Below are 15,269 nucleotides of genomic sequence, written 5' to 3' on the forward strand. Positions count from 1 at the left end.
GGAATTATTAATAAATACATAGAAAACTAAGCATCAGACATACAAACAAAAACAATTATTAATTCCAGAAAACAAAAATTGTGCCTAAATGGAATCATATAGCTCAGGTGTAACCAAAGTACATTTTCACAATAATATACTGTAAATACTAAATTTGGATCTAATCACAATTATGGTATAAAGAGGGAATGTTGGGAGTGTGTTTCTAGTGTGAATATGGGGTAAAGGGAGCTAAACTGTCATCTTCCATAGTAGGAAGTCAGTTAATAATAAAGTTTAAAATAGAAAAATGGCAAATAATTGTATGAGCCTGTTACTTAGAGTTAAAGAAAACAGAAATTGAAAACACACACACACACACACACACACACACACACAGCTAGAAAAGAAAAAAGGTAGTTGTCTCTCACAAATGGAAAATGAGGTAGGATGGGAAAAGGGCTGCTATTTTCTGTAATAACTTTAACTAAACTCTCTGATTCTTTAAATTATAGGCATACATATCTTGATAAAAACTAAAATTTAAAAGGATGAGACATCATATCATACTTGAGACTGTGATGCTGGAGAAATCATCATCAGGTGCTTTGACACCGCCCATCCCACCCCCTTAACAACCACCACATGCACACACACCCTGGCTTCTGCCTGGTCACCTATATGCCCCCACAGCTCTCTGAACCACAGTCAGGGCAGGACGAAGTCAGGGATAGAGGGGGCTAGACTGAGTGGACCATAAGCACAGATAGTTCATAAAAGAATAGCAATGTATTCAATGATATATACACTAAAATTATACCATGACAAAGTGGGATTACCCCAGGGCTGCAAACAAGTATTGCCTCATATAAGGGGTTCTATTAATATGCTACACCACATCAAGACACTAAGCAGAAAGAGCATCTTATAATTTTAATGCATACTTGACAGGTATTTTATAGAAATCAACAACAATTCCTAATAAAAACTGAAGAACTAGAATTAAAAAGAATTCCTGTTAACAGCATAGAGCATCCATATTTAAATTAGCAATAATTCCTCTATATTCAGAATATACAAAGATGCCTACTGTTATTGTTGTCATTGAAATCATTAATAAAAATATTATTAACATTGTCTGGAAAGTTTTTAAAAACAACAACAAGAAAGATAAAGACAGTACAAGGGAAATAAATACTGAAAAAGAAGACACAAAAATATCTCCTGTATATGATGTGATTACATACCTGGAGAGCTAAATCCGCCAAAATGATTCAAATATAAAAATATCTAGTGATCCTGTTAAACTGTAAATCAGATGTCTGTTTCATGCCCTCTCAACTTAGTGGCTTGCTATCTCCTTCAGATTAAATCCAGTGTCCTTGGCCCCATACCATCTGGTAACAACCTTGTTTTCTCCAATTCTCCATCTCTTCTGCTTCACTCCACACACATGGCTTTCCCTGTTTCTCAGTGATATGGTTAGGCTTTGTGTCCTCACCCAAATCTCATCTTGAATTTAATCCCCATAATCCGCACAAGTCAAGGGAGAGACCAGGCAGAGGTAACTGGATCATGGGGATAGTTTCCCCCATGTTGTTCTCATGACAGTGAGTTCTCATGAGATCTGAGGTCTGCTGGTTTTATAAGTGTTTGATAGTTCTTCCTGGCCGGGCGCGGTGGCTCAAGCCTGTAATCCCAGCACTTTGGGAGGCCGAGACGGGCAGATCATGAGGTCAGGAGATCGAGACCATCCTGGCTAACCCAGTGAAACCCCATCTCTACTAAAAAATACAAAAAATTAGCCGGGCGAGGTGGCGGGCGCCTGTAGTCCCAGCTACGCGGGAGGCTGAGGCAGGAGAATGGCGTGAACCCGGGAGGCGGAGCTTGCAGTGAGCTGAGATCCGGCCACTGTACTCCAGCCTGGGCGACAGAGCCAGACTCCGTCTCAAAAAAATAAATAAATAAAATAAAATAAAAAAAGATAGTTCTTCCTGCATTCATTCTCTCACCTGCTGCCCTGTGAAGACGTGCTGATATGGTTTGGCTGTGTCCTCACCCAAATCTCACCTTGAATTGTAACAATCCCCATGTGTCAAGGGTGGGGCCAGGTGGAGATAATTGAATCAAGGGGGAGGTTCCCTCGTACTGTTCTTGTGGTAGTGAATAAGTCTCAGGAAATCTTATGGTTTTATAAATAGGAGTTCCCCTGCACAAGCTCTCTTGCCTGCCACCATGTAAGACGTGACTTTGCTCCTCCTTCACCTTCTGCCATGATTCTGAGACCTCCCCAGCCATATGGAACTGTGAGTCCATTAAACCTCTTCCTTTATAAATTACCCAGTCTCAGCTATGTCTTTATTTGCAGCTATGCAAACTCTGAGTCAATTAAACCTCTCTTCTCTACAAATTACCCAGTCTCAGGCAGTTCTTTATAGCAGCGTGAGAACAAACTAATACACTCAGCATGCCACATATGTTTCCATCTCAGGGCCTTTGCGCTTTCTGTTCCCTCTGTCATCTCATCCAGGTCTGCTCGAATGATACCTTTTGATATTGGCCCTCCCTGTCTTCCCTATCGCAAATGTCACTTTGTCAGTGGCCTTTCCTGAACACTAAATCTTTTCCTGGTCATTGTTTGTCCTCTGCTATGCTTTATCTTTTTCTTTATATGATTTATTGCTACCTTGTATATTAGTTATATTTTTGCTTATTGTTTCTCTTCTCATTAAAATGTAACCTCCAAGAAGATGAAAATTTTAGATTCTCAGAACCTAGAAGACTATCTGCCCCACAAAAGGTACCTGTTAACTCGATGATGAATAAATGATTAAATGAAAGGCATTTAAAACACTCAAAAGATACATAAAAGAATTACTCTCTCTTCTTCAGAAAAATAAGAAGTACTCACAGATTGAGATTGACAATTTCCATACATAACATAATTTATATTATGTATGGAAATTAAAATTAAATTAAAAATTAAAAAGGACAACAAAGTATTTGAATAAACAAAACAAAAATGATTAATAGTTATCACCTACGAAGAGTGCATTTAAATTTATAAAAACACCAAGACCATAACAGATAAACAGATAATTCATAGAAAATTATATACAATATAAACAAATACATGGAGAAATAGTAATCTTCACTAGTAAACAAAGGAACGTAAATTAAAGCCAGTTGAAATACTGTTTTATCTGTCAAATTAGAAAAAAAAAGTTTTTGCTAACTGCTGTTGAAGTGCAGAAAAAGCTAGCAGATTCATTCCAGAGTGATGGCACTGTATTAAATAATATTTTTGCAAAGCAATTCAGCAATATAGAGAAAGAGCCATATACATGTCTGTGTCCTTTACTAGTAATGCCTCTATTAGGAATTATTCCTATGGAAATTCAACAGCAGCAAAAAGCTATTTGCAAGAAGATGCTCACTGCAGTGTTATCTATAAAAGCCCCAAACTGAAAACACATAAATGGCTAACATTAAGGGGAATGGTTTAATAAATTACAGTACCTCTGCACAATGGAATATTATGTGGCCATTAAAATGATAATTATGCAGAAACATGAAAAATGTTTATGATCCACTGGTCATTGAAAACAAGCAGAATACAAAATAGTAGGCATACACCACAGATAACACTCCCAGCATGTATTACATTTAGAAGAGATAATATGTAAAAATAATATAATAGTTGTATTGGGGTTAGTGGAATTTTATAGGTGACATAAGAAATATTATTTTTTAAACGTTCTCTTTAAATTTTCACACAGAAGCTCTTGTAATTTCTAACAGGTTAGATTCTGAAAGGCTCTTCCTGTGTCTGAAGTAATACTGCACCAACTATCAATTTGTACATAGCCCTGTAAAACTTTATCATCTTTACTTTTATTTACACTACAATAGCAAGACTCTTCTTACCACCACTTTCAACACTCCCTCTGTGGAGTTTAAAGGCAATGCAGAAACATGTTGAACAAAGGAGGAAGCAAACAAAATAAGATGGAACACTAAGGCTGGAGCGAAAATGACCCTGGAAACCACTCCAGTCACCTGTCCATGGCTGGCAGAGCTAATGTGTTTTTGCCTTGGCTGGAAGTTTTGCTTATATGTCTGAAAGCTGTTAGGTGAAGAGGAGTCTCCACTTTGTCCATACCAGAACACATGGTCTAGAAACACAGCTGGGACTTGAGTCAGCCACCCTCTAAAATCCTGGCATAAGCCCAAATGGATTTCCCCAGTGACATGTGTGGGGGTCAAGTGGTTCCACTGATCCAGAATCCCCCACATCTCTGAACACAAGCACAGCTTCATAGCATAGAATGGGGTTGGGGGCCCAGTCTTCCCAGAATATTTTCCTCCCTATCATCCCCTTGGGGAACAGATCCACCCATCTTCCTTGTGATACCTTCCTGATCTTTCTGCTACATTCTAGCTGGGAGACTTTGAACAAGTTAAGCTCTCTGTGCCTTACTTTCCTCCACTGTAGAAAAGGGGTAAGAAAAGCCCCTACCTAACAGCATTATGTGAGCATTAGTGAGTTAATATCTCCCAAGTGAAGGGAACAGTGCCTGCCATATAACACTCAAATGATGCTAGTTATCACTAACTGTTATCCTCATGGTGGAACTGACCTGATCTCTCTTTTGCTCCACTGTGGTATGTGCACATACTTAATAAAAAACCCAGTCCCAAACTTGGAATGGGACAGAACCTTTTTGCATGATGTAATTTCCAACCTCTTTCTGGGAAGAAATTAGCGTTGATAAAATGCTTAAGCAATTTTCTGATAAACTTTAATGAGATTAAGACCTCTTCTGGGAAGCCAGATACCCACCCACTCAGCTGACTGTCAGTCAGGATCTAATGATCTTGAAACAATCCTTTTTTTTTTTTTTTTTTTTTTTTATTGTATCCAGTCTAACAGTGATTATTTAATCATCCTGTTTTTCTATAAAATTTTTATATAGGAGACAATCTCTGAATTAACCCACTAATGCTTCTTTTCTTGTGATTTGCTTGAACTTAAACTTTGGCATATGTTTAAAAGTAAAATATCTGACCAGGCATAGTGTCTCATGCCTATAATCCCAGCACTTTGGGAGGGTGAGGTGGGAAGATCACTTGAGCCCAGGAGTTCAAGATCAGCCTGAGCAACATAGCAAGACCTTGTTTCTACTAAAAATACAAATAAAAATAAATTAGCTGAGCATGGTTGTGTAGTCCCAGCTACTCAGGAGAATGGGGCGTGACAATCACTTGAGCTCACGAGGCTATGGCTACAGTGAGCCATGATTACACCACTGCACTCCAGCCTGGGTGACAGAGCAAGAACCTGTCCCCCCAGAAATAAATATAAAATAAGATGTTTGAAAAAACAAACAAACCTATTATAGCATATAAAATAGCTGATAGCATTTATTTGTAGTCTTAGTTCTAACATTCGTACTAGGGGAGGGACCCTGGAAAGTAAGGACCACACTTGTGATGCAGGATCTTAAAAGAAATGATTTAGGCAGATAGCGAGGGTAAAAGAGTCTTCAGTAAGGCTTTCCTTTTAACAAAAAGCAGCCCCCAAATCATTTCCAACAAAGAGCAGCCTGAAAAATCAAGCTGCAGCCTGAAAAGGCAAGCTAGAATCTTGCACGGGTGAATGCCAGCAGCTGTGCCAATAGGAAAAGGCTACCTGGGGCTAGGCATGTTCAACATGGCGGCTCCATCTTCCCTTTTCTTTGCCAACCATGTGTACAGTAAGGAACAGACAATATGGTGCTGGCCAGGTAAAGAACCCATCTGCATACTAAAAGATCAGGGTTGGATGGCCAGCTTCTTCATGGACTATGCAAATATCACACCTGTTCTGACCAATCTCTCGGGCCCTATGTGAATCAGACACCACCTCCTGAAGCTTGTCCATAAAACCCCATGCATTTCACCACGGAACTGGAAGACCCACTCAGGTGCCCCTCTCTCTCTCTGCAGGAGAGAGAGCTATTCTCTCTTTCTTTTGCCTATTAAACCTCTGCTCTTAAACTCACTTCTTGTGTGTCCGCGCCCTCAATTTCTCTGGTGTGAGATGACAAACCTTGGGTATTTACCCCAGACAATGACACCATTTCATTTGTTTTTACCCATATTTTCGTCTAGCACTTAATATTGTGACTGATAAAGAAAAGGTAATCAATAAATGTTTGGTTTTTTCCTTTTTTTTTTTTTTTTTTTGACACGGAGTCTTGCTCTGTCGCCCAGGCTGGGGTGCAGTGGCCGGATCTCTGCTCACTGCAAGTTCCGCCTCCCGGGTTTACGCCATTCTCCTGCCTCAGCCTCCAGAGTAGCTGGGACTCCAGGCGCCCGCCACCTCACCCGGCTACTTTTTTGTATTTTTTAGTAGAGAGGGGTTTCACCGTGTTAGCCAGGATGGTCTCGATCTCCTGACCTCATGATCCGCCCATCTCGGCCTCCCAAAGTGCTGGGATTACAGGCTTGAGCCACCGCGCCCGGCCAATAAATGTTTGTTAAGAGAATAAATTAATGAAAGAACAAATAAACTTTTTAAAAGAATTGAAAAAAGCAGCACTTACTGGGAGTACTCCCAGCACTTACTGGGAGGCTGCGTTATAAAGCACTACTGGCTTCGGACTCAACCCAGGGATTGAAACATGTTTTTACCTGTGTGGCTTGGGGAAAGTTTATCCACCTTCCTGCAGGTTCCAATTCTTCACAGCACTATGGAGAGAATAGTGCATTGTGAAGGTACCGTGAGTTGGGATAACTTGCGCAGAGAGTAAAACACAATGGCAAGTACATTTGGGCCTAAAGATATCTTAGTTCTCCTTCTTGCCACTGACTCTTTTTTTGTGATTGGAAAAGTTACTTCCTCTCCCTGGGCCTCAGTTTCCTCATTCTTAAATAATAATTTAAAAAAAAAAATCCCTCATGGGGCATGGCTCCTCTCTCACTGCCTTCGCTCCCTGCAGGCACTGGTGGTATGCACCCAGGTGTACCTGCCACTTCCCGCCAGGTCCTTGCTTTGTATTTGCACCTGCCCCCCTTTTGTTTGTAGTCTAAGTGACACGGGTCTCCCTCTCTTTCCTCCAGCTGCATTGCTCAATCCTGCAATGTGTCACTGTGGTGTGGAGCTGGCATTCTGGATGATGTGGCATGACCTCACACTGATGCCATTCCCCTCCCACCAAGCCAACCTGGCTTCCTCCTCCACCCATGGAATAAGCCAGAATGCTGAAAGTGGGAGGGAAATAGAGCACCAAGGTTAAGGAGGCAGTCCCTGACATTTATTAATGGAATTTCTGTTTCTATGATGAATGTAGAGATTTGAGGTGACTGCCTCTTAAGGTGATATGTAGGGAGATGATGAACCCCAGTGTTTTCCTTAATGATCCATCAGTTTAGAGGAAAACATACATATACAAAGTCAATATTGAAAAGACTGCATAGACCTACAGAGTAGAGAGGAGGGGAAACAGATGTGCTTGGACTTACAGCAGTGCAAAGGCTGCTGGAGCAGTGCCCTGAGCTGGCCCTTTAGGGATGGATAGGATTCACTCAGATTTGTGTGGGTGAATAGACAGAGCCTTCCAGGGCTCCAAAACTGATGGGGTTATGGTGGAATAGGGGTTGAAAACAAGAGAGAAAAAGAAAAAAAAATCCCTCATGTGCCAGGGATCTAGTCAAGGTAAAATAAATACCTTTAAAAATACTTAAAAAAATAAACATCCAGAGCAGACCCTGGCTTTCAGCCAAGGTAGAGAAACAAAGACTGGATTTACCCTCGCGCCTGGAAAAATAAAAATACTAGACGATATAGGTGAAACAACAGTTTTCAAGACACCAGACATGAGGCACTGAAAGACAGTGACGCCTGAGAGATGAGAAAAAATAATGTGAGCTCAATTGCCCAAACTATAGCCTTGAGAGAGTGTGTAGGCCATAGAGCAGGAAGGGGGAACTGAGGCACTAGCATTCTTCCTGAGTTGAAGAGACAGAGTTGAGCGTCCAGAGAGATCAAGACAGTTAAAGTTCATAGGACAGAGCACCAGAGAGAAGAGAGAGAAAGAACTTCAAAGATCTGTAGAGGGCTCCCCTCAAGTAATAATCAGAGTACTGATTAGTGCAAACATGTCAGGAAAATACCCAAACTCACGAAAAGAACCACCCAAAAAGGGGTAAAAGAAATAGTACTGAAGTAACCCTCATAGGGTTAACAAGAATTCTGGACAGAAATACAGTTATAATTAAGCATTAGTCAGGCTGTGCTTTGACCTACTTCCTTGTAACTGAAAGTCACAGTAGCACTAGATACTGACCACTTGCACCCCCATTATTCCAATAAGTAGGATCTCAGAAATTGCTTAAGTTGTTTTTTAGATCCTAAATTCCAGCAAACACCTAATGCCAACCAGCTTGAAGACCCCCATAGAAGAAGTGAATCTCATGAGAATACAATTTCTTCATCACCTTGTCCCATGACTCTGATATAGGAGTTAAGAAGAAATTACTTAGGCAGATAGTGAGGGTATGGAGTTCTTGGTAAGGTTTTGCTTTTTAATGAAAAGCAGCCCCCAAACCATTTTCTAACAAATAGCAGCCTGTAAAATCAAGTTGCAGACATAGATAAGAAAGCTGGAAGCTTACATGCGTGATTGCCGGCAGCAAAATACTACCCGGGAATAGGCAAGTTCTAAATGGCGGCTCCATCTTCCCTTCTCCCTTTGCCAGCCACGTGTATAGTAAGGAGCAGACAAGATGGCCCTGGCCAAGTGGAAAGCCTATTTGCATAATAAGATCAGAGTGGGGTGATCAGCCTTCTCCCACCCCCGCTGCGCTACGTAAACATCACACATGGTTGAACCAATCTGTGGGCCCTATGTAAATCAGGCTCTGCCTCCTCAAGCCTGCCTATAAAATCTGCTGCGGTCCGCCACTCTTCCCTTTTTCGGACACCTCTCTCACAAGAGAGAGGGAACTACCCTCCTCTCTCCTTTCTTCTGCTTATTAAACATTCCGCTCCTTAACCCACTCCATGTGTATGTGTGTCCATGTCGTTAATCTTCTCGATGCAAGACGACCAACCCCGTGTATTTACGCCAGACAACGATACCGCTTCAACTTCACCCAGCGTTCTTTGACCAATCAACAATCTCCACACTTCAGCCCATTCCAAAGCCCTTAAAAACCCTAGTCCTAAACTTCTTGGGGAGGTAGATTTGAGGTTTCTGCCCATCTCCTCATTCAGCAGCCCTATGATTAAACCTTTCCCTGCTGCAATCCGGTATCTCAGTGTACTGACTTGCCATGCACATCAGGCAATGAACCTATTATGGTTTGTTCATGATGCTCACTTGGATCAGGAATAATGTTGTTCCCACTGGCCAGACTTGAAAATTTCACAATTCACAGAGCTAAAGTACTGAGAAAGATCTTAATACTGTCCTAGACTACATATGAATCTAGTCCCACCTAACAATCTTATGAACAAGGTCCAACAGGGTCAAACTATTTCAAATATCTTAATTGAGCCCTTTAATAAAGCTAGAAAAAATTTAAAGGAATACAAGCATGTCCAGCACACAGGATAAAATTCACAATGTCTGACATTCAATACAAAATTACCAGATATGCAAAGGAGCTGTAAAATATGGCCCTATTAAGGAGAGAAAGCCAATCAATCCAAACTGACCCAGAACTTAGAATTAGCAGAGAAAGACAATGAAAAAGTTCTTATAACTGTATTTCATAGTTCAAAAAGTTAAGACATAAAAAGTGAGATATAAAAAGACTAAATAAAACGTCTAGAGATGAAAACTACAATATTTAGAATGTGTTAAATAAAATTTCTAAGAGGCCATTGGTTTGGACTGAGCTCCTGCAGTAGGCCCAACAGACCAAACCAAAATGGAGTCACTCACACTGAAGTTCCACAGCACCAAGCTGAAACAAAGTTGTTTATCTGACCTTCCAAGAAATTGAGAGAGAAAGAGAGAGAGAGATAATAGTCAAATCTCCAAATAGGGAAGTTTTAGCCAGCATTATAAGAAAGTCCTCTCTGCTTTAACCTTTACAAGAAAAGTAACTTTGAAATGACCAATCTGCTTTTGTTATTTGGTTCTCTTTCCTGGGCCCTTCTGTCTATAAAGCCAACCACTCCTGCTCAGCTCATCAGAACACTCATTCTATTTTGTAGAATGAAGTGTCGCCCAATTCTAGATGGAAAATAAAAGCCAATTAACATCTTTAAATCAGATGTGTTGTAATTTTGTCTTTTTCAGATGAAAAATACACTGGATAGAATCCAATAACAGCAGATAAGATTTTGTTCCCTCCACCCTCCCCTATTTTCCAAAAGAGAATAAGGAATTTGAATACATAGTAATAGAGGCTATCCAAAAAGAAACACATAGAGAAAAAAAGAATTTTAAAAATGTACAGAGCAAAAGTGCACTGTGGGGACAATTTCAAGCAGCTTGTTCTATGTGTAATTAAAGTCTCCAGAGGAAAGGAGAGAGTTGGAGGACAGGAAAAAAGTGTTTGAAAAGAGAATAGCCAAAATGTTACTAAACTTGATTTTTTAAAAAAACTATAAACCCACAGTTCCAAGAAGCTCAAGAAAACGGAAACATAAGAAATATGAAGAAAGCATACCAAGACATGTCATAATCAAATTGTTCGAAACCAATAATAAAGACATAATCTTAAAAGCAACCAGGGTGAGTGGAGGGGAAGACACATTACATGCAGAAAAAAGTACAGGGATTACAGCAGATTTCTCATACAAAATAATGTAGGCAAAAAGACAGGGGAGCAGTATCTTTAAAATACTGAAAGAAAAAATTGTCAACCTGGAATTTTCTACACAGTGAAAATGCCTTTCTAAAGCAAGGGTAAAATAAAGACTTTTTCATACATACAAAAGCTAAAAAACAAAATAATAGCCAGAAGGCCCATATTATAAGAAGTGCTAAAGGGCATTCTTCAAGCACAATGAAAATGATGCCAGGTGGAAATATGGATCTAGACAAAGCAATGATAGCTTTAGAAATGGTATTTGCATTTATATCTGTATTTTAAAAGATAATTATACAAAAATAATAACAATATAATATGGGGTTTATAACATATGTAAACGTAAAATGTATGACGGCATTATCATTAAGGTCAAAAGGAAAGAAATGAAAATGTACTATTGTAAGGTTTGTATACTATTCACGAAGTGGTATAATATCATTTGAAAGTAGACTTTGACATTACAGATACATATTATAAACCTGAGAGCAACCTGAGGTAATACTGGTAAAACAAATATAGGAAATACAGGTAGTTAACAAAGGAGATAAAAGGGAATCACAAAAATATTCAGTCCAAAAGAAGGCAGAAAAAGAGGAAAAATTGAACAAATAAAAGATGAGATGAATAGAAAACAAATAGAAAGATGATAATCACATTAAACATAAGTGGTCTAAACATTATAATTAAAAGGCACAGGTTGGGCCGGGTGCGGTGGCTCAAGCCTGTAATCCCAGCACTTTGGGAGGCCGAGACAGGTGGATCACGAGGTCAGGAGATCGAGACCATCCTGGCTAATACAATGAAACCCGTCTCTACTAAAAAATACAAAAAACTAGCCAGGCGAGGTGGCGGGCGGCTGTAGTCCCAGCTACTGAGGAGGCTGAGGCAGGAGAATGGCGTAAACCCAGGAGGCGGAGCTTGCAGTGAGCTGAGATCCAGCCACTGCACTCCAGCCTGGGTGACAGAGCAAGACTCTGTCTCAAAAAAAAAAAAAGAAAACAAAAACGGCACAGGTTGTTAGATTGGGTATAAAGAAAGACCCAACTATAAACTGAAACCTACTTTAAATATAAAAAATATGAAAAGAAAAGGATCAAAAATATATACCAAGCTAATACTAATGAAAAGAAAGCTAGACTAGTTATATTAGTGTCAGACAAAGTAGATTTCAGAGTAAAAACATTACCAGGAATAAAGAGAAAATTTCATAATGATAAAAGGATCAATTCATCAGGAGGAGGACATAACAATTGGAAACTACTATATACCCAATAACAGAGCTTTGAAAAACTGGAACCAAAAACTAAACAATAAAGAGATAGCCTTTAAAGCCATATATCTATTAAGGTAATTAAATATGTAGTTTAAAACTTTTCCATAAAGAAAATTTTAGACCCAGCTGGCTTCACTAGTCTAAATGGTAAATTCTACCATTTAAAGAAGAAATTATACTAATTCTACATGAACTCTTCTGGAAAACTGAAGGGAAGGGAATATTTCCCAACTCACTCCATGAGGCAGCATTACCCTGATACCAAAGCCAGACAAAAACATTACAAGAAAAGAAAACTACAGACTAATATCCTTCGTGAACAAGATACAGAAATTGTAAATGAAATTTCAGCAAATAAAATTTGACAATATTTTGAAAGGATAAAATATCATGACTAAGTGGTATTTATCTCAGGATTGAAAGGTTGGTTTAACATTTGAAAATCAGTGTAAGGCATCATATTAACAAGCTGAAAAAAAAAATAAATAAAAAAACTAGGATCATCCAAAAAGCATTTGACAAAATCAAACATCCATTTCTGATTAAGAAAAAAAAATGTATCAATAAATATCAGCTGGACATGGTAGCTTGCTCCTATAATCCCACCTACGTAAGAGGCTGAGGCAGGAGGATCACTTGAGCCCAGGAGTTCAAGGCTACAGTAAGCTATGATTGCACCACTGTACTCCAGCCTGAGTGACAGAACAAGACCCCATCTCTAGGAAAAAAAAAACCCAGAAAACAAAAGTAAGCTTGGAATAGAAAGAAACTTCTTCAACCTACTAACATGTACAAACAAACCTATAGCTAACATCATATTTAATGATGAACAACTGAATGTTTTTCTTCTAAGATCAGAAAAAAAGTCAAGGCTATCCACTCTAACTACTCCTATTCGACATTGTCCTGAATGTTCTAGCAACTGCAATAAGAAAAGAAGTAAAAAGCATCTAGATTGGAGCAGAAGTAAGACTGCCCTTATTCACAGACACCATGATTATCTATGTAGAAAATACAGTGAAATTCCCCAAAAGCTACTAGAACTAGTAAGAGAGTTGTACCACGTTTGCGACATGTAAGATCAATATATAAATATTAATTGTATTCCTACTTACTAGCAACAATAGGAAATTGAAATAAGAAAAGCTACTGACAATAACATCAAAGTATATGAAATGCTCAGTAATAAATACAATAGATGTGCAAAATCTGTTTTAAGAACTATAAATAGTGCCAGAAAATTAAAGATCTAAATAAATGGAGAGATACACCATGTTCATGGGTTGGAAGACTGCTGATATGTCAATTATCCCCCAAATTGATCTGCAGATTCAATGCAATCCCAATCAAAATCCCAGCACACTTTTTGGTTTTTTTTCTTTTTTTTGAGACGGAGTCTCGCTCTGTCACTCAGGCTGGAGTATAATGGCATGATCTTGGCTCACTGCAACCTCCGCCTCCCAGGTTCAAGCAACTCTCCCTGCCTCAGCCTTCTAAGCAACTGGGACTACAGGCGCACACTACCACGCTCCACTAATTTTGTATTTTTAGTAGAGATGGGTTTTGCTATGTTGGCCAGGCTGGTCTCATACTCCTGACCTCAGGTGATCCACCCGCCTCAGCCTCCCAAAGTGCTGGGATTACAGGTGTGAGCCACCGCGCCTGGCCGGTTTTTTTTGTTTTTGTTTTTGGACACTGAGTCTTGCTCTGTTGCCCAGGGTGGAGTGCAGTGGCACGATCTCAGCTCACTGCAACCTCTACCTCCCAGGTTCAAGTGATTCTCAGGCCTCAGCCTCCCAAGTAGCTGGGACTACAGGCGCATGCCACCACACCTGGCTAATTTTTGTATTTTTAGTAGAGACGAGGTTTCGCCATGTTGCCCAGGCTGGCTTTGAACTACTGAGCAAAATAGTCTGCTCACCTCAGCCTCTCAAAGTGCTGGGATTACAGGCGTGAGCCACCGTGCCCAGCTGCAAACAACTGATTTTTGACAAGAGTGTAAAAGCAATTCAATGGGAAAAGGATAGTCTTTTCAACAAATTTTGATGAAACAGTGAGATATTCTTTTGCAAAAAAGCTAAATATATACCTTGTACCATACACAAAATAAACTCAAACTTAATTAAAACCTAAAACTATGGAATTTTTGTACAAAAACAAGAGAAAAATCTTTCTGACCTTCAGTTAGGCAATAATGTCTTAGATATGACACAAACCGCACTGTACATAAAAGAGAAAAAAACTGAAAAATTGGACTTCATAAAAATTTAGAACTTTGGTCCTTGTAAGACACCATGAAGAGAATGAAAAGATAAACTGCAGAAGGTAAGAAATACGCAACCCACATATCTGGAGTATACAACTCCCAAAGCTCAACAATAAGAAATCAAACAACTGTCCCTCAAATGGGCAGAAGATTTGAACAGAACTTTACCAAAAAATATATATATATATATGAATGGCAAATAAGCACATGAAAAATGTTCTGTGTCATTAGTTATAAAGGACATGAAAATCAAAACCACAATGATATATCCCTCCACAACAATTAGAATGGTGAAAATAAGAAGACTGCAAATACCAAATGTCGAGGATGATACAGACCAACTAGAACTCTCCTATATCACTGATAGGAATGGAAAATGGCACAACTATTTTGGTAAGTAGTTTGGCAGTTTCTTAACGAGTTAAAGATGTACTACCACACAGTCTAATCATTCCCTTCCTAGGTATGTGTCCAAGAGAAATGAAAACGTATCCACATAGACTCGTACGTGAATGTTCATAGAAACTTTATTTGTAATAGCCCAAAACTGGAAACAGCCCAAATGTCTATCAATAGGTAAATGGATAAACAACCATGGAATACGGCTCAGTAATAAAAATGAATGAACTATTGATACATGCAACAACTTGTATTAATCTCAAAATAACTATGTTGAGTGAGATAAACTGCATAAAAAGATTATATGCTGTGTAAGCCTATTTATATAAAATTCCAGAAAATGCAAATAATCTGTAATGACAGAGAAGATCTGTCACTGAGCGTCCCCTTCCACCTGGGTACTAGGAGTGGGAGGGTATGATCACAAGGGGACACAGGAAACTTTTGGGGTGAAGGAATGTCTATTATTTTGATGTGGTGATGATGTCATAGGTGTATGCATAAGTCTAAACTTATCAAATTGTCCACTTTAACCATGTGCAA

The 15,269-nt window shown here is 39.2% G+C and overlaps 2 protein-coding genes across 2 annotated transcripts in view; one reads left to right on the forward strand and one right to left on the reverse strand.

Moving 5' to 3' along the window:
• Nucleotides 1–15,269, reverse strand: part of ZBTB7C (zinc finger and BTB domain containing 7C) — a 312,925-nt gene that overhangs the window by 220,723 nt on the left and 76,933 nt on the right. The gene's annotated exons all lie outside the window — the stretch shown is intronic.
• On the forward strand, nucleotides 6,714–7,259 carry C19H18orf12 (chromosome 19 C18orf12 homolog). The gene is given in 1 exon segment (XM_031658818.1): nucleotides 6,714–7,259. A coding segment is annotated over 1 exon segment (546 nt).

The sequence above is a fragment of the Papio anubis genome, chromosome 19, assembly GCF_008728515.1.
Source record: "Papio anubis isolate 15944 chromosome 19, Panubis1.0, whole genome shotgun sequence".
In the NCBI taxonomy this organism is placed as follows: Eukaryota; Metazoa; Chordata; class Mammalia; order Primates; family Cercopithecidae; genus Papio; species Papio anubis.